The sequence below is a fragment of the Metarhizium brunneum genome, chromosome 2 (genome assembly GCF_013426205.1).
Source record: "Metarhizium brunneum chromosome 2, complete sequence".
In the NCBI taxonomy this organism is placed as follows: Eukaryota; Fungi; Ascomycota; class Sordariomycetes; order Hypocreales; family Clavicipitaceae; genus Metarhizium; species Metarhizium brunneum.
The window spans coordinates 2,048-24,058 of NC_089423.1; the positions used below are offsets into that span (position 1 = coordinate 2,048).

Consider the following 22,011-nt stretch of genomic DNA (forward strand, 5'->3'; position numbering starts at 1 on the left):
AATACTAGTATTATACGTGTAATTTTATTTAACTATAAAGCGAATCAACCAAATATTAATTAGTATTAAATATTAAATAGAATAGAAATAAAAATAATAAAAAATCCCAAGTATATTATTATTTTCTGTTTTTACTAGGTAAATTTTAATAAGTAAATAAAATACCGTGTATTATAAATTATTTTCTAAGCTTATAAACTTAGTATATTTAGTAGTATAAATTAATAACTAAAATATTTTCTACTATATTTTCTTATTTTAGCTATATATAATAGAGATAAAGTATAAAAGTATATAATTCCTAACAAATTATAGCTATTTATATTTCGGATACTTATTATCTCTTAACTTTTTATAAGTAGCTAAAAAAGACCTCAACCTTCACACTTTATAGTTATATATTTATAAGACCAAGAAACTCACGTTTCACTTACTACTTACCTAACGGTAACCGCAAGATAGCAAGGATCTCATTAAACACAATATCGGTTAGCGAAGCGGCCGCAGCCGGATTAAGCAGCGAGGACACTACACTCTCCACATCACACCCTGATTGCGTTCCACGCCCGTCCATGTGGTCGATGAGAAATTTTGCGGCTCCTGCCGCACCGGTAAGGCCAACAATGACGTGCTCACCAAAAGATTCTCTCACATATTTGATCTTTGCACCGTTGTGGCAGTGGCTCTGGATTAAAGCCTTTGCATCAGCTTCGGGGAGTACCTCATCCTTTATTGCATGATACACGTAGTAGGGAACCTTGGGTGTGCCGTAGCTTCCCATTTTATTTTCGCGAAGAACGGCTTGGACGACGTCGGCTTCGAAGAATTTCTCCCCATCTTTGAAGTAGCCAAATACGTCCCTGTACAGGTTCCGCAGAACAGTAGGGATAGCGAGACTTTTCTCAAACGGGAGAAACTCATCACGTTTCCCCTTAGAAACGAAGGAGTCGAGAAAGTATTGACGAAGTTGAGGAGTAGATTTGGAGATGCCGAGGATGCCAGACATGGCGAGTCCGGCTCCGAGTTTGCCACTTAGGCGCTTGATAACACCGGCGGCATCTACTGGCAGGCCACCAGAAGCTGCCACAATAATGTTCTTGTCCAAGTCGGGAGCATATGAGCCTTGAAGCTCGAGTGCGAATTCAGTGGCCAGTGAACCTCCCGAATATCCCCACAGAGCAACCTTGGCGTCCTTCTCGACACCGGTGCTGCGCTTGGACCGGAGAACGGCGCGAATTCCATCGAGGGTCGCTCTACCGCTCATGATGCCATTGACAAAGAGCCCATCTGGGCCTTCATAGTCCGGGCTACACACTACCCAGCCCTTGCTGAGCATGGAAACGAACCACAGGATGCCATATCTGCCGAGGAAGTTTCCAAGTTTCTGTTGGTCAAACTGAATAACATAGCTTGTAAAGCCTTCATCAAACGGCGAGTCCATCTCTGCCTGATAGGAGAGTACTTTCTTAAAGTTTGCATTGTGTGGGATCATGACGGTAGTGGCAGTGGCAGTAGATACGTTGCCTGGCCCTGTTGTGCGATAAAGAACCTGATATGCGGCGGCGAGATTCACTTGAAAGTGAAGCAGTCCCACGGGCTAAGGCACTGGTCGGCTGTTGATAATGTCTCCAGGCTTATAATCCGAGATGTTGGCGGGGATCTTGTAAAAGGGGTCTTGCGAAGGCGGCAAGGCAGTGCCTCTCGGGAAGACAAGACTCCGAGGGTAAGCCGCAGCAAAGGAGAGCCAAAGGCCGCAAGCCAGGATAGTATGAAGCAGCATTTCAAAGTGTAACAAGTAAATAACAGATAGATAAAGTAGAGAAGAAGAATCCCGTGTTTTGCTATAGAATACTGCCGTCGTCAATATATAACTAGAACGGCAATGTCGAGCGGTGTTCGTGTCCAAACCGACGACAGCCAAAGCGACTAGTACCTTCACATGTGCTTAATACGAACTGGAAAAAGCCTTGGTCGATTTTACAGTCTAGTCTAGGTTCTAGATAGGTCCGTCGTTGCGTTCAATTACGACTTGTCTTCGATCGAGGTCGTCTTGTAAGTGATGCCAAATACGAGCAGTTGAGCGGCCGGCTTTTAGCTCCTCGGTCATGTGGACGAAACGGGCAGTCGAAAAATTAGAGTAGCCGTTTAAAGTATTCTGGGGAGACGATCCAATGGCGGGAGTTATGCAACCATGCGTATTAGCTCGACTTTTAACTTCAGTAGTTCCGGGGTTATCAGTCCCTAGCGTTTATTAGTCATACCAGACTTGACCTGACGGGACAATGTGCCGGCACTAGCGAGGGACTTTGCTACGCGATAATTCAACGTGCCTGCTAATTCCAACGATGCTGAGTCTCCTCCTATATTCACATGCAGGAACTCAAGACTAGGGCAAACGAGGCTCATCACTCATCAGCAACGGCTTCACATGACAAAAAGGTGACTCATTGCCACGGGGCCGCTTTTGAAGGCCTCGTGACTGATATGCGTCGGGGCACTCTCGTTTTTGTTTACGAGCTTTTTGCAGCAGCCCATCTTTTGTCATTGGTGCTACGGGGGGTCATACACGAGCCATGCATACTTGACGCATTATATTCAAATGGTCGGCCACGCTCCCGTTTTCGTTTTTCTTGTCCGAGCCACGCATTCGGCAACGTCTTGACTCTTGAGCAAGTGTCTTTCCAACTTTGTAAAATATGCGTTTCTCCAAGTGGACTGCAATTTCCTCTGCCATCAGTAAGTCTAGGAAGCTCGACAACAGCTCCAAAAAACGCATTGCCTCGGGCTAACAATCAGGCATAGGTGGCATGATCCTATCGTGCAATGCTGCTGCTCCGACCCCTTCTAACGACACCGTTGTGGTGGCGGGCATGCTCCAGCTAACGGCTGAGAGCATCCATAACGCAACCCTTGACCTCAGTTAGTCATTTCATTCATTCGTGGCCCATCTCAGGAACAGCGCAGTTAACCAGAGACGCTGGGACAGAATCCAAGTTTACCGACCTTGGTGGAAAGGATGCCAGCGACGATGCGGCAAGCCAAGAGCTCGGCAGGTTACTGCAGCTAGCCACTAATACCATGAGCAATGGCTCTGCTGTCATCGAGGCAATTTCAAAAGACTCGAAAAGTCTGGGTAACCTGAAGTACAAGCGTGACCTGCTTGGTGGTCTCGTCCAGTCGGCGGGCGACTTCTTCGGCGGCATCGCCAAAGCCGGCGCCAGCATCGTTGCCGGTTTCTCCAAGGCTGGCGGCAACGCTCTTAAAGGCAACTTGCTCGGCGCCGGTGCCGATATTCTGGGTGGTTTCGTGCAGGCCGGCACGGATTTCTCTGGAGGCATCGTGGCGGCCGGCGAAAGCATCATCAATGGTGCCGTACAAGACGTCAGCCACACGATTAGCTCTCTTGTGGACGTCGTTGCCGTCCCTGCTATCAGCACGCTGATCAATCTAGTTGCAAATACTGTTCAACTTTTTATTAGCTCTTTTCTAAATTTGGGTTTGGATGTTTTATCTCGATTCAACCACGGTAAACGACATCCGTCCTCGCTTGGTATAACCCCCGGCTAACTTTCAGCAGATTCATTTATTCAGGAAAAGTTCGCGGGTCTTACCGAACAGTTGGTGAATTTCCTGGAGGGTTTGAAACCGTTTAGTACATTGCCCGGATTTTACCCCTTGGTAGACGACGTGACCAAGGTTATTGTCAATATACCCTTCTAACCGCACAGTTGAATAGCAGCTGGAGTGGCACAGAATGTGTCCGGCGCATTATTCGGCGGATAAAAACTGTCTGACGTGTCAATTATCTGTGAAAATAGCTCCATATAGTTATACCAGGCCGGTTTCCTAGACAGAATATCTTCATCATCACTGTTATAAAGCAGACCAGTTATACTATCCATTGCTGCTAATCGACAATGTCTAGACCATGCTTTGTGATAATCGATTCCTCTAGGATTTGCTGAATAAGATGCCACTTTCCTGTAAACGGGGTAATACTGAAGGATAACTACCGATATACTCTCTATTAAAGCCGTCCACAAATTAAGTAGTGAAACAAGATATAAATACACTAATTACTTCTTTATCCCTATAGCATAACAAACATTCATGTCTATTCTAGTATCACTAACGTACTTTGGCCACGAAAGTCAAAGGCTGAAATCTTACTATTGCACTATTAGCTGCGGTTCATAGTTAGTCACAATCATGGGGGCAAGAAATGTCGGTACATGCAGCTTTTCATCTGTCACCACTTGGTAGTGTGTTGGAGACAGAGCAGCAGCCACAAAAGACTACCAGACCCGACATATGTAGGAACGTCGGATGGATTTGGCATACTACTCTGACATGTGACGAGTCGACCAAGATGCCTGCGAAACATTGAACCAGACCCTCGCGGCAAACGCGGCGTTCGCTTTTCCGGGGCCTTTCCGGGGCCTGTCCCCATTCCCCATCTGACTGTCAATGGGCAAGGTTTGGAAAAATGACAGGCTGATCGACGTCGATTTGCCCCACTAGCTAAAATTGAGGTTGTTGGAAATGCGGGTGCACAAGAGGCTAGTTCGCATGTGCTATGCTACGAGCACGGGCTATGCCGTACCTATATATTGACCAGAGTCCAGACTATAGAGTAGACCAGACATGATTGTAACGACGTAGCAGCTAGGCGTCTCCAGCTCTACGAGGTCGATTTACACTATTGACACTAGCAATGAGAGCTAATACACATAAGGGTAGTAGGATACGGGCAGCTAGCTTCGTGAATTTCAATTTGCGAACTTTTAGCTGCGATACGTTGGCCAAGGATCTCTAGACTATTAGCCTAAACTAGGCTAGTAGTCTAGTCTCTATTTGTGAGAAAAGGGTCTAGCAGAGGGAACATTGAATCTAGAGATAAACCAGGAAGCCTCGTGGCGAGATAGTTACTAGATAGAGTAGAGATGGTGATTCTATTGACCTCTAGACCTCCCAGCTTCATTCACAGCGTCGGCGTTGTCGATCGAAACTCGTAAAACTAAGGCTTAAAAGAGACGTAGCCTAGGTCATCTCGGGATTGTAATTGGGTCCCGGAGGACCTTGCGCGACCGAGCGATTCAGCCTCACCGGTAGTCTCTTGACACTATTTGTCAGACTTATTACAAAACTATTGTTAATGCTTGTTAAGGAAAAAACAGGATCACGTAATACTCCCTTGTTATTCACATGGCAAGGAAGGTTCTTTTTCAACGTTTCTTTTACTACCTTGCGTTACGTCTTGTGTATCGAATACGTTGTATCGTCCTTAGGGTGAAGCTGTCAGAATACCCTACTTTGCTCGGCTCAACCCCATGCCTAAAAGCAAGTCATTGCCTTGGGGTGGAGGGCTGAAATTCGGCGGCTGAAATTGGCTCGGAGGCTGAAAGGCGACTTCGGATTCAGAGCCAGTAAACGGGGGCGGATCGTCAAAGTCACAATCAGGGTCATCAGATGAATCACCAGATTGACCATATAGAAGAGCCTGTGAATGGCCTCTTGGGCTGACGGTTGCCTCCGGAAGGAGGACGATTTGAAGGACTGTTACCAGAACCCGAGGGTCTTTTCGGAGGGCCCTGTTTGCTGCCAGGATCTCCAGGTCCATTGGGTCTGTTGGGTCTGTTGGGTTGGTTTTCACCGCCAGTCCCTGCGACTGGACAATCATTTGCAATGTCTCGGGCAAACAGCGCATAGTTGTCGGCATTGTGTTTTTGTTTGTTCTCGTCCAGGTTCAAAGATTTCCTTTTATCATATGTTAAATCATCCGCCGCGAAGGTTGTATGAGCCATCTCGTGTACGAATAATTGGGCTAGACTGCTCAGACTCTGTCCACACTCCTGCTGGCCTTGAACCTGAAGTCGGCGACGGGCATTGCCAGCGGTTGCGGGCATCTGAAAGGCCTTGCGGCAGAGCCTTATACTGCCCGTTGTGCCATTCCGGATGGTTGCCGTTGCGGCATACTGCTGGCGTGGCCTGTTCTGCAGAGTGCATTCTTCTCTCGGCGCGCAGGTAATGCTGATGCCTTTGGCTTTGTCCTTGCTACAGCCTCGAGCGATCCTGCGGAAGTTATCCGCAACTTCATCCGAGTTGCTGATGCCAAAGAAGTTGTCCAAAGTCGCGGCCTTTTTTTGTTCATTACCGTCTCGGGACTTCAGACCTTTGGCGGCGCCGGACGCGGCTTCGGCGGCGAGGTTTGAGAGCTTGACGCATTCCTCCAGGGCGGCATCGAGCTCATCCTGCAGACCGTAGCAGCTTTGTGTTTCGCTTGCGCGTTTCTGGAGTTCCAATTCTTGCTCGGGGGACATTGCGCATCCGGTGCCATTGTAAACCCCGTGCTCTGCGACGCTGTCTTGGTCGAGGGTGACGTCCAAGAGAGCCCTCGTGCCGTCTTGTGGAGACGCCGCACGGCCGCCCGTGGACAAGGCCATGGCGGAGGCCTGGGTAAAGGCCATGACAAGTCTGACAGGTTTCATAGTGGAATTGGTTTCAAGATGCCTTTTGTCTTTTGTTATCGTTGAACCTCAGAAGCAAATCGTCATGTGGCATCAGCGTATCCTACGAACATGGAGACACAGACAGGCGGTACTCCCTTATAAGTCAGCGAATTGAGCCGCGCGTGGTGACATATGACTCCCACAAAGCCATCAGATCAAGTTCATTTCGCGAAGCCAAGAACACTCCCTCGATGAGGGGCTTCATTATCAGCCGACGGTGCTTGTAGAGAGCTGTGAGAATCACAAGGGCAAGGCAAGTTGTCGTTCATGCCCGAGGCGGACGAGTATCAAAAGTCAGCGGAACCTCGCACGGAGACGGCTTGATTACGATGAAATAGACGAGTTTTGCATGGTTCAGGTTGCAACGTTGTGCCCGGCCTTTGACAACATACGACCACACGCCTATCTATCTGTAACAATGGAATGAAAAACCCCCACCTCGTACTGAGAATCTAGCCCGATTCCATCTTGATGTTTCAAGTATACACGTCCACGAGTCAAGTTGCCCCCATTGAATGCATAAGGGCAAGGCCAAGGGCTTCTTGATTACGCCAGCTGGAAAGCCGTCTACTGAAACTAAAGGAACCATGTGAAGAGTAGTAGATTTCTAACCCCCCGCCTCGTGTTCATATAGTTCCAAGGACAAGAGAAATACAGTGGTGCAATATCGTTAGGCGTTGAAATGTCAAGTGTAAATGACTGTTGGCAAGAATCCAAGCTGCAGCAAAATACGCAACATTAAAAGGCTTTGTTAGCATTGCTTAACAAATCGATTTGATGGCTTAAAAGCCTAAAACGGAGATACCAAATACCACGGCAAAGTGGACTCGGATTTGTCAACAGCGGCCGACAACTTCAAATCTTGGGCCGTGTTTCGCTATTGCGAACGTGGCCAGAACACCACGCCCATTTCTGGACGTTCAATCAATGCGCATGATGCTCCTTAGCCCCAAACATTAAAACACCCCAGGTAGCCCCCCGTCTCTTACATGTGGTGTAACGATAGATTAGGCTGCGCCTAGTGGGGAATAGAGGATTCTTCAGATAATCATTGACGGCCCGTGGAATACAATGCACCACTGTTGATCCTAATGCTGATCATTGTACGGAGTGCCATGGATACATGAAACACGTAGGCCACATTACAGCGACTGATGTCGGCCCAGCCCGAGCCACTGATGAATGCATGTGATGTCTGGTGGCTTTTGAACCCATCGTCTTGTAACGGCCAAGCAAAGACAACTACAGCACTAACCCTGGCACAACAATCATGCGCATCAAACACGGATGCTCGCTCTCGCTGATCGAATGGCCAGCGGCCGCGTTTTGTGAATCAATTGCGGACGCCGTCTCTATCCGGTCCCGGTCTCCCGGGGTACTCACCTCAGCGACCTCACCGGCAATGTCGACTTACGGAGGGGGTTTGTTGATATAAATGCAAACGGTAGTACGAACCGCGGCTATTTCTGCATGTTTGGCTCGCCTTTATCAACAGCCAGTCTTCAACGAGTAATGTGTGCCGAGCTCAGATATGTGTCCACCGCTCTCCTTGCTTCGACGCAATCTCCAGGTGGGCGGCCGTCTCGTTGCGCAACACACAGTCGGCTAGTTAACAACCCGGATGCCTGTTCCATGACTGGGACTTACGTATGAGCCTAACACCTTGATCAACCAGGTCGTCCTTCTCCAACTCCTCAATACACACTGCAACTAACCAACAGCGTTTCTGGACACAGTCGTGCGGGCCACCTTGCAAAGTATGCATTCCAGTCTTCGTCTTGGACAGCACATCTGCTTGTTCTTCATCTTTTCTTTGGCAGTGTTGCAATGTGCGGCCGCAGTAAATAATCATATGATTCATATCTGACAGTGCGCCTAGGAAGGGGGTGGAAACGGCGCTCCTATATACCGTTCCTTGAATTTTGAAGCTCCTTGACCCCTCAGACGACTAGATTAAGGCTTCTAGTCGCGTGGAAAGGCACACAGGTTGTTAACAGTCTCCGGATCGACGAGTGAATCTGAAAATCCCAATAACTGCGCTATGCCTCCTTCGACGATTTTGCCAAGAGTAAAGCCGAGTCATGGAAGCATTAGATACTTTATGCGATCGAGGGCAAGTCTTTACTTTACCTGGTTGATAAGTATGGAGCAATCACAACCAACCAAGTCAAGTGGGTTGGCTGTTGGACACGCTGAGCTGAACTACTCTTACGGCCGTTTGGTACAGCTTTCTTTTCTGTCTCTTTGCTAGTTGCGACCACTTTAGGACAAGGCGTCGCCACTTTGGGCTCTGTTCTTATGCTACCTGCCTAGTAGGTGAATTTATACCACCATGTTGAAGCTTACTTGGAAGTCCAAGGCCGTAATAGCTGGGATAAACACGGGTAATTACTATCAAGACCGCATAATGTGTTATATTGGATAATCTCATGCTCGCTTTAGAATGGTAAACATCTCGCTTTTGTCGGCTACTATGCTTTTGTCGTCATAGTGGTAAAAAGGGGTGTGGATATTGCGCACATGGTTTTCTGTTATACCCATGGCAATTTACCGGCACTCCTTGTTCGTCGTCCGCTTTGATTGATGGTGTTTCATGACTTAAATAACCGAGTCATTACACACATATACTCCTCTCGAAGCCCATGCCGTATTCTCGCATAAAAGCTACTGCAGTTCGCATAGCCGGGGGGGCTTAGCCTCCACTTGTGTACTTGCCACCAAGAAGCAACTCTCCTAGGTTGCGTTTCATAGCTAATCATTTCCAGCCTCTGTACGATATGGGCGGTGATAGGTGCCTGTCAGGCGGACTTGGTCTGTCGAGGAGTCGATGGTTTCGTAGATAGTTAGAGTCTAACTTTCTCGTGCTTTATAGCTAATATTTCGATTTATTATGTGATCCTTAATTTTAGCAATATCTAGAATTAGATTAGTCCCATAAAGCAGGTCTTAGGCCACAATCTCCGCTTCTAATATGAAGTGGTCGGATCAAGGCGAAGAGGCAGTTTTGGTCTGCCCGTCACAAAAGTCTTTACCGACACAGATTGCATAGTTGTCACAAGTTGAAACAGTTCAATCAGGCGCTTCACATCTCTGTCATCGGCACACTCATCCCACGCGTCAACAACAATGACTATGGAATCATGCGCGCTACTTCGAGTCATTTGCTGGAACGGCTGTAAAAAGAGCTGATCAAATTGGTCATTGATGTTTTTTCGGCATCATCAAGTGGCCTTTTTGCCCACGTCTCTTGAAGAATGCCAGTCATTTTGGAGGCATCCGTCTCATGTTTCACCTGCAGGCCTGCGAGTGCATGGAGGAGCACCAGAGGGAGTCTGTTGAGGACCGTCTTTTGGGCCCATCTCTGATCCGGATGAATCGCACCGAGGTCATACTGAACGAGTATTTCGATGCCCATTCCTGGCTGGCTGACGGCAACATCACCAAGCCGGATGTCCTCCCCATGGCTCGGCCGGGCGACTTCACCACGTATTCCTACTAACAAACCCATCCGTAATGCTGCGATCCAGACTAGGGCATATGACTCCGGGTTTTCCAGCGTTCTCATTGTCGTCGTCAATGGCCGGCCCGTATATAGCGCAGATGGTATGATTGGTTGTTGAAAGACAGAGGCTTTGTATTGTTTGATAATGATTCAGGAATGATGCCTGGAAACAGTCAGCTTGGTAGTGCGGGGTCCATGTGTACATGGTAATCCAGCTACAGACTGACAACATTGCTTCGCGGCCAGACCGGATGGAGAAGTCCTGCGTGTCTTGGTGCGCCGTGGGAGCCTCGTTGGGCATGAAACTTAGGGGGAGACGTTGCAAAGGTCGACTGGTGTGGCAAGAAACGCCAGCACACCAGACGTTGGATGGTAGCACTGCACCGGCCGAACAATTGGATGGATGCCCAATGCTACATACAACCCATCAAGTTGGCAACTTGCAGCAGAGGGGGCTTGGCAACTATTGAAAGCAACATCAAGATGATCACAGAGCGTTTGAGGTTGGGAGCAGGATGTTTAAATGACCTATATAATAGCTATGTTTAAGAAATATAAGGCAGGTTAGACGTCTAAGTAGCCTGGAAAGCATTTGGTGGCAGATACCACAAGTTAATCACGGCCACTACCGCAAGGATTATTCTCCCGCCAACTAATACCGCGAAGAGTAGTCCGACAACTACTTGTGCCCGCCTCCTTTTTCCGTTAAATCCTAGACAGGTTATTCTTGGAAGTATGTTGAGTATAATGATTCCAAGAACAGGCATAATCATGAATAATACAATCGTCACAACTCGCCAGATATAACGAAGGGTATCGTGGCCAAAGGACGAGTTCCATCCTAGGAAGAAGCCCAAGCTAATTAACACGGCGCATACGCGAACAGATAAAACGAAAAGTAAAGAGTCTTTACCCATATCGTTGGCGCAATGTATAGCAGAGTTCGATATGCCAAATCCTGAGCTAGCAGGTGTAACAAGATGGCACAGCCAGCTAGGGAGTATTTGGCGCGGGCCGTGCTCGACCATTTCTCGAAATTGTTTATGGCTTGGGCGTTGCTTTGCGAATATAGTTATGCTCGTCTTCATATTCTTCGGCTCATCCTACTATAGGATATAGGTCACGATTGTGGCAGCTGCCAAGGTGAGGGTGACAATTTCGACTTGCGTAATACAGACGCCAAAGGCAAGCCGTGTCGCCAGCTCAGGTAAAGAGTGACCAATCTAGAAAACGGCAACAGCATTAACAAAGAAGTTGCCGTCGTTCATGTTGTCTATTTTATCAGAGGAAATTTCCGGAAAATCCGAGATGAGCTCCATTTCTCTGGCACATAGGAGCTGTCGACAATCCACGCACCAGATGTCGCCTTGAAGTAAAAGTGTGTTGTTTATCACTGATGTCTGGTTGAAGTAATTCTTCATGACGGTTTGAATAATCCTAATATGCCTTGTCCACCCAGTCTGGCTTTTCTTTTCCTGCGGTTGAGAGTTTTTGGACTCTTTCCTAACATATTCCCTATAATCTTTGGCCATCTGTCGATGTCGGTCATTGGTCACCCAATCGATAGTCCCAACCGCGCGGGGAATATGAATTGCATGACACTCTTCTTTAAGTACTTTCGATATTTGTTTGGGCAAATTCGAGGGGTTTCGAAAGGTTTCCCAAGATATACACCCCGAATCCACCTCGGCAGCTGCTGCAGATTGCTCGCTCGTTTGTTCTCTAGGAGATGATAAACCCCGAGATGGGCTCTGACCCTCATCTTCTGCAGGCAGGGCACCTGCTTTATCTACTATAATAAAACTACTTATACTGCCTAGAAAGCAGCGCTAGCTACCTGTAACCTTGTGGTTAGGTTTTTATCCCGCTCTTACTTATATTATCTCTTTTTAGCATATTACAGCTGTACAGACCCGGCTAAGACAGGTTTTGGATATATACTGCAGTGTTATTTCTATTTACTGTATTAGTACTCTTGATCTATTATATATTCGACAAGGTCATCCTACAGCGTAATAGATATCTGATTGCGGCTACCTCTGACGGGGTGCTCTCATAGCGGACTACATAGCGGGGTATATACTGAGTCTTGGCAGTGCCCCAAATAATAGGTGTCGTCGAGCCTACAGGAACTCTTCGAGTATAATACGTTGATTCAAAGATAATTCTATAAAATATTAAAGGTCCTTGGTTCTTAGAAGAATAGAAGAGATAAATGGCTATTATGTATATATAAACAACAAAGAGATAACTTAGGCTTCTAGAGAGCCTTGTAATTCTATTATATAACCTTTGTGGATATATGCTCTAAATAACCTATCTATATAATACATGGTGTGGAAAAAAGCACACACTACAAAGCATGCCCATGTCGAAAATACAGGCCAGGCAGCTCACTTGTCATCAGTCACAAGCTCTCGTTGAAGCATATCAGCGCATATATCCAGGCCCGCACCAATAGTTCCCATGATATCAAACACATGTGCTCCCTTGAAACTATACGCCCACAACTGCATCACCGCAACAGCCATGCGCTTTACCTTAAGCACACTATCAGTTTCAGAGGCCAACTTGTCGCCGAGTTCAGTCTCACTGATGATGCTCGCAACAATGCCCATTAATCGTTTCTCGTCCTCTTGTATAGTGTCACCCAACGCCATGGCATTCGCTATCGTTTCGAGCCATTTGCCGAGAAACAAGCCGCATTCCAGATTACACAGACTGTGAACGATACTCCAGTGCAAAGTTTGCGTCCTTGCCACAAACTCGATGCCAATTCGGACCGGAATGCTCAGCGAGTGGGCACTTTGAAGCACAGCACGACCTACCAGGGGGCTGCGTTCGAGCAAAGGGGCATTGCGGAAAGCCTGGGCAATGCGCTCGGCATTGCGCGTTTCCAGCCGGCGGCAAGGTCCAAAATCAGCATGCAGCCGAATATAAGCCAGTCGGAAGAGAGCCGTCGAATTGAAACTGAGAGGTCCGCCGGGCGAGGACGGATCAAGAGACGAATCCTTGGTAGCCTCCCAGGTGTGTTGCCATACCCGCAACGCAGAGTCAAACTTGAGCAACAAATCTGGCGGCAATGAGGCGCATTCAATCCCTGACGGCGCAAATGACAACTGTCTAGCCAGAAAGATTTGCTGTACTACGCAGTGGATCAGGACGTAATTGCCAAAGGAAGACAGCCCGTTGCTAGCTGGCGCAGCGGTCTGGTTCCGAAATAGACTCGAATAGCTCTGTTGAACGTTGGTCTCGACGATGGCATCTCTGCTACGGGCCGCCTTCCATTCATCCTCGCTCGCAGCTCTCCAATGGGATTCAGGGCTGGGCACGCTCAGCCGAGCCACATCCGAGTTCATCAACTTGGGGGCAATGTTGTACGCAATATACAGTAGGTTGTTGAAACAAAATGCCACCAGCTTGGCGCGTCGCCTCTCTTCGGCAGCAACCCACTCACGCCAGGTCAAATCAGCGCCAGGCGAGTCTGCTGCTGCCCCAACGCCAACGCCATCTTCCTGGACCAAAAAGGCGAGCTCGCTTGCGATGGAGAAGGCGTCCTTTATGAGTGAGCGTTGGTTCCACGTGCCCAGAGCCATCAGGATGATCATGGCGTGCATTGTCTTGACATTGTCACAGTTAATGTCTGATGTAGATTGGTCAGGGGTTTCTACACTGGATTGGCAGGAACGAGCGTGTGAATATCCGTCCAAGAGTAGCTCAGGCGTGCTGAAAACCGAAATGGGCTTTTCATAGCCATTTCTCCTGAGTATTTGTTCTTCGAGCAGAGCTCTGGCAGAAATATAGAGGTCATGCGACTGCTGACGTTGAAACCGATACCGAGCCCCAGTGGCAGCAATAGCCAGGATGAGCTCGGGCGTTTGAGAGGCGAGCGAAAAGGTGGGATAATGGATAAAGGGCAGATGTTCGTGAAATCCCGAAAAATACCCTTCGACGTAGCGGCGTAATGCGTATCGAGTAGGCATAGTAAAGGTTGCTGGCAAGACGGAACGGTGTTTTTCAATGCTGTTGCATATAATGGAGTAGTCCGCTTTGGATAGCAAACACGGACTACCAGTTCCATCAAGGGTTGACGGGGGCTGAAGGAGGCGCCCACTGGATGTCGTTTTGGTGTTTTCTGGTATAGATCGGGCATAATTCTCCGATGGTTGCCCGGCTGGCTGACGCGGAAGAAAATCAGGCATTCTTACGCCTGACGTGTTCCGTGACTCGTCGTGACGTTTGTTGGAAAACATGGCCGTGTCAAGCTCAGAGATACCGGGCTGTGAAGCGGGAAGCAAATTGATTGGATAGTTTGTCCCAAACGTCGATGGCATAGACAGGGAAGAGGTCGCTGCGATTTCCCTCCAAAGAAGGTCCAAGTCATTGCCATATAATAAGTCCCAAGTCACCGACTTGTCGACGGTGCTGTGGGCTTGGTCACTGCTGCCTCGAGGATGTAGCGTGGCAGCCGAAGGCTGATGATGGACGGACAATGTGGCTTCGTGTTGAGAGTCCAAATGTAAGTAACTGGATGGCAAAGGCATGTCGCTTGTTGAAATATCAGGCGTGTCTGTTGCTGGCATTTGTGTGGATTGCCCGAGTTGAAGATGGTCGGAAACTGCACCATCAGTTGCGAAGCCCACGAGAGGTTCCTCCTGCTGCACCAAATCATGGGAATACTGGCTATCGCGGCCGTCATCGGGTGTCTTGTCGGAGACGGCCCACGTACTGTGAAAAGACATGACTGCATCTCCGTCTTCATTGTTGGCACTCGTTGCAGATTCGTGCTCCCGGTGAGCCAGCCTATTGTGCCTGGTTAAGAGGTCGCTAGTACACACGTTGGTTAGTATGTATGCAAAGTCTACAGTCAACTCAACTCAACTTGCCTTCTAGAAAAGGTGCGTCCACATGCGGAGCACTCGAACGGCTTCTCCTTTGTGTCTTGCATGTATGTATTAGCCTGCATGTGCAACACGGTGAATCAAGAGGAGTAGGCGGCTTACGAGTGCGTTCATGCCGGCGTAGATGCTCTGTGCGCCGGAATGTCTTGTTGCAAAACTTGCAAGGCGGAACATGAATCCGAGGTCTCATTCGTGGAGCAGCAAGATTCGGGGTAATATTGATCTTGGACAAGATTGGGCGTTGGCTTTGGCTTTGGCCTTGGCTCAGAAGATGGCATCTCAGTGTGGAGTAAATTGACTTGTCGGGGTCAAAACAATTCTATATATTGGCGGAGGCCCCGTCTACTTACACTACACGTGATTCAATGATGTCTGGTACATGTACCGGGACAAGTACCGGGATGTCGGGAACTAGCAAAACTGAATTTGTAAGCTAAAAAACCCAATTCGTATTTGTAACACACCAAGTCAAGGCATTCATTCTCCGGCCCCATCGCATCGAATGCTTCTGAACTGTGCTCAAATGGACTGTGCACAAGAACGGGACAATGATGATGTACACGTTGAGTTCTATTTACATCTTTTTATTTTTATTTTTTGAAAACCAACAACACCAAAGTACGAGACCTCCGTCATCCGTCAACCCTCTTTACATTGTCAAAACATTTCGGAATCTCGGCTTCCCAGAAACCAAGCTATCCACTGCCTTTTGCACATCGGAAAAGGGATACTTCTCCACCATACATTTAATGTTGTGTGTCTGCGCAAATCGAATCGCCTCCTCGCTATCCAAGGAATGCCCGCTCGCCCATCCATGAATGCTTTTCCCCCCAAGAATCAAAGCTACGCTGTCAAAGGCAACATTACCGACCGGGGCTAGAGACAGCAGCTTGCCGCCCGCACCTAGACCTCCAACCAGCTTTGATATGACTTCCGGGTTAGGGGCCGTCTGGACAATAAGATCTGCTCCTCCAAGCCGGTTGAGTTCCGCAACTGCGTCGCTTTTCTTGGTGTTGATGTAATGATGGGCGCCGAGTTTCTTAGCAAAGTCAGCTTTATCATCGCTGGAAGATAACGCGACAACTTCATAGCCCATCTTGTCAGCATACTGGATAGCGAGGTGACCAAGACCGCCTAGACCTTGGACAGCTACCAATCCTCCCTGCTCGATATGCATCTTTCGGATGCCATTAAAAACGGTCACCCCGGCGCATAGTAACGGGGCTACCTCGGCTGCATCCAACTCGCGGGGGATGCGGACGACAGCTTCTTGTTCAAGTAGAACGTATTCCGCGAAGCCTCCGTCTCGAGTGTAGCCATTCACCTGTGCGTTGTGGCAAAATTGGTACATCCCTCGCTTGCATAGCTTACACATGGCATCGTGACCACCATGCCAAGGACCTCCTACTCTTTCTCCCTTGTCTAAACCCTGTACGCCTGGGCCGAGCTCGACTACATCGCCCACAATTTCGTGCCCGGGGATTCTGGGAAAAACATCTCCGTACTCTCCGTTGGCAATGCTAACATCTGAGAAGCATACGCCACAGGCCAGAACTTTAACCAGGACCTGGCCCGGCCCTGGATGCTTCAGCTCCATCTCCTGAATCTTGAATGGTCCGTTCGCTTCGTTGAGGACAACGGCTCGGTACGTCTTGGGTAAGGAGGACATTGTGTGGTCCCGAAAAGATTTGACTATCGAATGTGAATGTGTGCCAGGAAGAGGTGACAGTAAATTGCGGATCAAGTACCTGCAGCCGGAGATGAAGATGGCCATTCCGTGGATCAGCTCTATTATATATTCTTTGATGGGGCGATCGTTCCTCCGTTCCGTCTTGGGCTTTCTACCCCAACGGCGAAGCACTAGACAGACACGATTCAGTAGTGGTGACTCTGGTGAGGGTTTGATCCAGCCGTGGCAGGTGGGCACTTTAGCGCATCAATGATATTACAAATCTAAATCTGATTAGCTCTACTACTGATGTCTCCTCACTGCATAAGTCCTGCTAGGCTTTTGCGGTCCAAGTGCGTCGGATTAGACTCTCAAAATGCCCCAAGTCCCGGAATGTGGGAGAACAGCTGCGAAATTTAGCTAATTAATAATACACTACTACGTACTTGAACAATATCAACGCCTTTTGCCACGTGCTCTCCTAAGAACTCGTTTGTCCAACGTCTGCTATTCATGGTGCAGATTTAACTCGCAGTCTAGAACCGGATACTGCATCTCTAAAGGCAAAGTGCCAGGATGTTTCTACCCCACGGCAGAGGTCAATAGAATACTGCTAGATTTTCAGGCCATCTATAAGCAAATCGCACAGCGAAAAAGGCTTAATTGTAATAGCAGCGTTTTCAGGGCTTCAATTAACTCGATTCATGATGCAGGCCTTCGTGGGTCGCATGAAAATGCCTCAAATTTACCATCCTTTATACCTCGTTTTCCCCCTGGAAGCCCCCGTCTGGCTGTACTAGCCCCAAAGAGCAACTATTTAAACCTACACAACTAACCTGGAATTGGCACCTTTTTGACTCAACAAACGCAGTTGCCCATGTCAATCAAATAGTTACCCCGCTGTCATACCATGTTGAGAATTAGGGTACCCAGTATTAGGGCGAAACGATAAAGGACGCATCGTGTCGCTTGTTGATGCCGAGCTGAAGGGCTAAAGTGTACCGAGGCGTTGAGTCCATGCCAAAAACACGACACATGTACAGTGCAGCACAAAACAGTAAATCAACCTCAATACTGTAGATACAGCAGGATTTTTCAAACATGTTAAATGATCTGCCATTTGAGCATGTAGTTGACTCATCTGATTGTGTTTTGAAGGTGACACTCAGATTTGCATTCCACTAGCTACGCTCCACCTGTTGGAACAGTATAAAGTCAATAGCCTCAACTAGATATGTGACGAAGCGGTGAGGATTCTCTGCCGCCGGAAAGTGGCCGAGACCCAGCATCTTTGTGAATTTAGCGCCCCGAATCTTCAAGGCCGTCTTCTCACTTAGCTCTGGGGTAGTACTCCAGTCATATTCGCCCGTCAACATGTACACTGGACACTTGTCGGTATCGATATCCTTGACTCGTGTACGACCATCCCATCCGCCGTAATAAAAGTCCAAATCACCATGGAAGATGCCAAAGGCTTGGGACGAGTAACAATGCCATACCATGTCACGGTTAATACGCGGAGCGGTAGGCGCCATCATCTACGCGTAATTAGTCATTTCCTCTCCTCATGGCAAAGCCCTTCTGTAACGTGCATACTTACTCCGTATATCCATTCTGGGTTGGACAATGACTGGTTCACAGAGACGGAGCGATCCCACCACTGACGATCCATATTCGTAAAGTCGCAGCTGCCCGGATCGGTCAATACACCTTTCAGAGTAATAATAGACATTTCTGCCGGTCACAAAATACGAACCCTTGGCAAGGAATCACACCACCAACATCTAGCTCCTCGGCCCGCAGCGCAATGGCAAGACATACATGGCCTCCCATGCTCGCGCCGCACACAATGGGCTTCTTGAGGCCGAGTGCGCGAATCACCTCCTTTATACAGCCAACATATGTCTCTTCGGTATTGGTATAACACCCAGGAATCTGCGTCTCGGGTGGAAAGCTGCGACCATGCCCAGGCAGGTCGAATGCCGTCATGCGGCATTTTGCCAGCATTCGTGCTTCATTCATGACGCCATGGTACTGCCGCGAATCTGAACCCGCCGTATGGAGGAACAAAATATCCCGATGTTGTTCGCTGCCGCTCTGCTCGTAGAATACCTTTGTCCTGCCCCAGCCCGGAGGCGACACATACACGTACCGGCCAACGATGGCATCTTCAAGACTGGGGGGTGGCACGGGGTCCTCCTGCATGCGACCGTGTAGAGCTTCATGGCTCATCTCCAGAACCCGTCGCCATATCGACGCATAAGCAACAAACATGTTCTGATCCCCCATGATGTCGACCCCATCCTGGTGAATATTCTGGCCGACCATGCCCCAGTAGCTTTGGTAGGGAGCCACAGGAATAGGCTTGTAGAACTGCTCCCATTGCTCCGGAAGAGCGGAGAGGATAAAATTGGCTTCTGCCTCTGATCCTGGTGCGACGGAGACGTGGCCTGGCTTCACGTGGCACACGATGACAGAGTCTGAGCCTGCAGCCTTCCACCCAAAAGCAAACTCTTTAGCTCCAGGTCCCAGGTTACAAAAGGCTTGAAATCGGCTGTCAGTGGCCAAGCTTTCTGTTAGCTTGCAGAGACAACTGCCGAGTTGACTGGGCAGGCTGAGCCAAGGGTGAGGAGACATGGCGAATTCCTCGTTGGCGGCGTAAAGAATCTCGGAATAACGTTGGACGCGGGCAGGAACAAAGTTGGGTGGTGAGTTTACGAATTCCCCCGGTGTTTCTGCTGAGGGGAATCTATTGAGCAATTCTACTGAAAGTGGAGGGCCTCCAATTGTGGAGATCTGGTTCTTCTTTACTCTGATACACCACCTTCATAGAATCCAAACGACGTTGAGTCGACGTCGAGGCAAATGACAAATGATATCAGACCGCTTCAACTTGACTTTCCGATGACTGAGCAATTCGCCCCAACCGCCCCCGCATCAGGGACGAGATGATGCGGGGCAGCGAGGGGCAGCGCAGGCTTCTAGTAGAATCATTGATGGCAGGGGTAAAAGTCCACATGCAGTCTGCATGTGGTCAAGTCTGAATGTACCCCGAATAATACTCCGTTATTACTCACATCTTTTTTCACATTATTTGTGCAGTTGCTGCCGTCCCGGAACACGTTTAACACAAAGTCGGTGACTTTTATGTTATTAGCTGGAGCAGAAATATTAAAAACACTATTACGTGCCGAGATAGAAATTAGCATCGTCATGTTCTGGCACCTTTTTACGCCCGACAGGCCTGCAAAGATGCTTATAAAAAGTAAGAGGAGGATATTACGAATCATCTTGCCGGTTGTAGTGTAGTCTGATAGCTTAAGGATTGAGCAAAACACACTTGACCGTTTATAGAACAGTCTCCAATATTGTCAACACGCCAAGTTAAAATGGCGAGCGGACGCCAACTAAATAAGTATCCGGATTTGTGGCCCCTCGTGAATTAATTCAACAAGACGCACTAGCATGATTCATCAGCTCGAAATCTATTGCCACCGCTCGCTTTTAGTAAGTCGCCGCTTTTTAGGTTCCGTGGATTGTCGTTGAATTCTAGACCAGCGCAAGCAGCAAAGAAGGCAAAGTTGCGCAATTATTGATAAGGAAATATATCTACCCCAACTCTATAAATGTCTTGTACTCCAATACCAGCCACGCACACTGCCTTGTAACTTCCCTGTAGCCCCGAAAAATGTTTACAATGGAAGAAACGTACAGAATTTTTGAGGATAAAGCCCACTTGACATTTATAAGGATAGATGCCTGTTAGGAAGGACATAGCGCCGAGCTACTTGACTCTATAAAGAGGATCCTGTAGTAGTCGCCCCCATATACTGGGCGATTACAAATAACCTCGCTCGTTGATTATTAACTAGTAAATAAACATTATTTTAAAGACGATAAACTTTTTCATATATAATCTCGTGCGTTGGATTTTTCCATTATTAATTGATCCAAACAGCTTCTCGGTTAGTGCATAAGACTTCTTGCCGCACTTCATACACATCATCACGTTATATCCTTCGTGCCTATAGTCGAAATGTCCTCCAAGATTTTTGAGCCGCTACGCATCGGCCGTATTACGTTGAATCACCGAGTGGTCATGGCACCTCTTACGAGGCTCAGAGCGAATGACTCTCACGTCCCCGAACCCATGTCAGCAGAGTATTATGCTCAGCGGGCCTCTGTTCCAGGCACTTTTTTGATTGCCGAAGCTACACTCATATCTGCTCGTGGCGGTGGCGGCAGTCACGCGCCCGGTTTATATACGGACGAGCAAGTTCGAGGATGGAAGCAGATTACCGATGCTGTTCATGCAAAAGGCAGTTATATCTTCTGTCAGCTTGTGGCACTGGGGCGTGCCGCCGATCCGGAAACCTTGAAAAGGGAGACTGGCCTCGAGGTGCGAGCACCGAGCTCAATCGCCATGGAGAATGGCGGCAACACGCCGGAATGTCTGACAGACAATGAGATTTGGAACCTTGTACAAGACTTTGCTTCGGCGGCAAAGAGAGCCATGGAAGCAGGATTCGATGGCGTCGAGATACACGGCGCCAACGGGTACCTAGTCGACCAGTTTCTTCACGAGAACAGCAATGACAGAACAGACCAGTGGGGTGGTAGCATCGCCAAACGGGCCAAGTTTGGACTCGAGGTTGCCAAGGCGGTTGTGCAAGCAGTAGGGCCAGACAGGGTTGGGTTCAGACTGAGTCCGTGGAATACCTGGCAAGGGATGGATGCGACAGACCCAGCACCTCTGTTTTGCTACTTGATTAAACATGTCAAGGAAATCGGGCTGGCATATTTGCACCTTATAGAGTCCAGGGTGCTTAACAACGTTGACTGTGAATCAGCGGGAAATATCATGCCCTTTATGGAGGAATGGGGCTCAGCCAAGCCGGTACTAGTTGCGGGAGGATACAACCAGGATAACTTTGGTCAAGCTTTGGAGCGGGACTATAAGGATTACAATGTCGGCGTTGTTTTTGGGAGGTATTTTCTTGCTAATCCCGATTTGCCTTTCCGCCTTCGGCACGGGATTCCTCTTCAAAAGTATAATCGCAGCACTTTCTACGCTGTAATGGAAAGCAGAGGGTACACAGATTATTCGTTCAGTCCTGAATTTGAACAGAATAGGAGAGATAACGGTAATAGAGCGCCCCTACTTTAGAACATGAGTAGCTAGAATTGAGGTCTTTAAAGAAAGCTTGTTATTATAACCCAACTCTCGTAAGATAAATATTAATACCTGGGAAAGTATCATGTCCATGCGCACTTGATACGACTTTAGAAGCTACTTTGTCAACGTTTCTCTTGATACTCGATCCTATATCTTATATATTAAATATATTATAGAATTAGCAACAGTGTTTGAGCGAGATCCGATGCAAAACGCTGTGCGCGCAACCTTTCCACTAGTCTTACTCAGGCCCC

General features: G+C 48.2%; 7 protein-coding genes across 7 annotated transcripts; 2 read left to right on the forward strand and 5 right to left on the reverse strand.

Moving 5' to 3' along the window:
- Positions 1–441: 441 nt before the first annotated feature.
- On the reverse strand, positions 442–1,441 carry LIPA (Lipase A; the record flags this gene model as incomplete). Its single annotated transcript, XM_066130048.1, has 1 exon — positions 442–1,441. A coding segment is annotated over one exon (1,000 nt), but the record flags the coding sequence as incomplete, so codon positions are not given.
- Positions 1,442–2,696: 1,255 nt separating this feature from the next.
- On the forward strand, positions 2,697–3,720 carry G6M90_00g029910 (uncharacterized protein; the record flags this gene model as incomplete). The annotated part of the gene is made up of 4 exons (XM_014684220.2): positions 2,697–2,736; positions 2,803–2,919; positions 2,987–3,526; positions 3,578–3,720. The coding sequence occupies 4 exons, from the start codon at positions 2,697–2,699 to the stop codon at positions 3,718–3,720; spliced, it is 840 nt and encodes a 279-aa protein (XP_014539706.2).
- Positions 3,721–5,308: 1,588 nt separating this feature from the next.
- Positions 5,309–6,488, reverse strand: G6M90_00g029920 (uncharacterized protein; the record flags this gene model as incomplete). The annotated part of the gene is made up of 2 exons (XM_066130049.1): positions 5,309–5,625; positions 5,675–6,488. The coding sequence occupies 2 exons, from the start codon at positions 6,486–6,488 to the stop codon at positions 5,309–5,311; spliced, it is 1,131 nt and encodes a 376-aa protein (XP_065986356.1).
- A 5,916-nt stretch (positions 6,489–12,404) lies between these two features.
- G6M90_00g029930 (uncharacterized protein) lies at positions 12,405–14,753 on the reverse strand (the record flags this gene model as incomplete). Its single annotated transcript, XM_014684222.1, has 1 exon — positions 12,405–14,753. One exon carries the CDS (start codon positions 14,751–14,753, stop codon positions 12,405–12,407), a length of 2,349 nt encoding a protein of 782 aa, XP_014539708.1.
- Positions 14,754–15,561: 808 nt separating this feature from the next.
- Positions 15,562–16,581, reverse strand: patD_1 (Alcohol dehydrogenase patD; the record flags this gene model as incomplete). Its single annotated transcript, XM_014684223.1, has 1 exon — positions 15,562–16,581. The coding sequence occupies one exon, from the start codon at positions 16,579–16,581 to the stop codon at positions 15,562–15,564; it is 1,020 nt and encodes a 339-aa protein (XP_014539709.1).
- A 1,181-nt stretch (positions 16,582–17,762) lies between these two features.
- On the reverse strand, positions 17,763–19,218 carry G6M90_00g029950 (uncharacterized protein; the record flags this gene model as incomplete). Its single annotated transcript, XM_014684224.1, has 3 exons — positions 17,763–18,119; positions 18,182–18,269; positions 18,338–19,218. 3 exons carry the CDS (start codon positions 19,216–19,218, stop codon positions 17,763–17,765), a joined length of 1,326 nt encoding a protein of 441 aa, XP_014539710.1.
- Positions 19,219–20,617: 1,399 nt separating this feature from the next.
- fgaOx3_0 (Chanoclavine-I aldehyde reductase fgaOx3) lies at positions 20,618–21,748 on the forward strand (the record flags this gene model as incomplete). The annotated part of the gene is made up of 1 exon (XM_014684225.1): positions 20,618–21,748. One exon carries the CDS (start codon positions 20,618–20,620, stop codon positions 21,746–21,748), a length of 1,131 nt encoding a protein of 376 aa, XP_014539711.1.
- Positions 21,749–22,011: the final 263 nt, after the last annotated feature.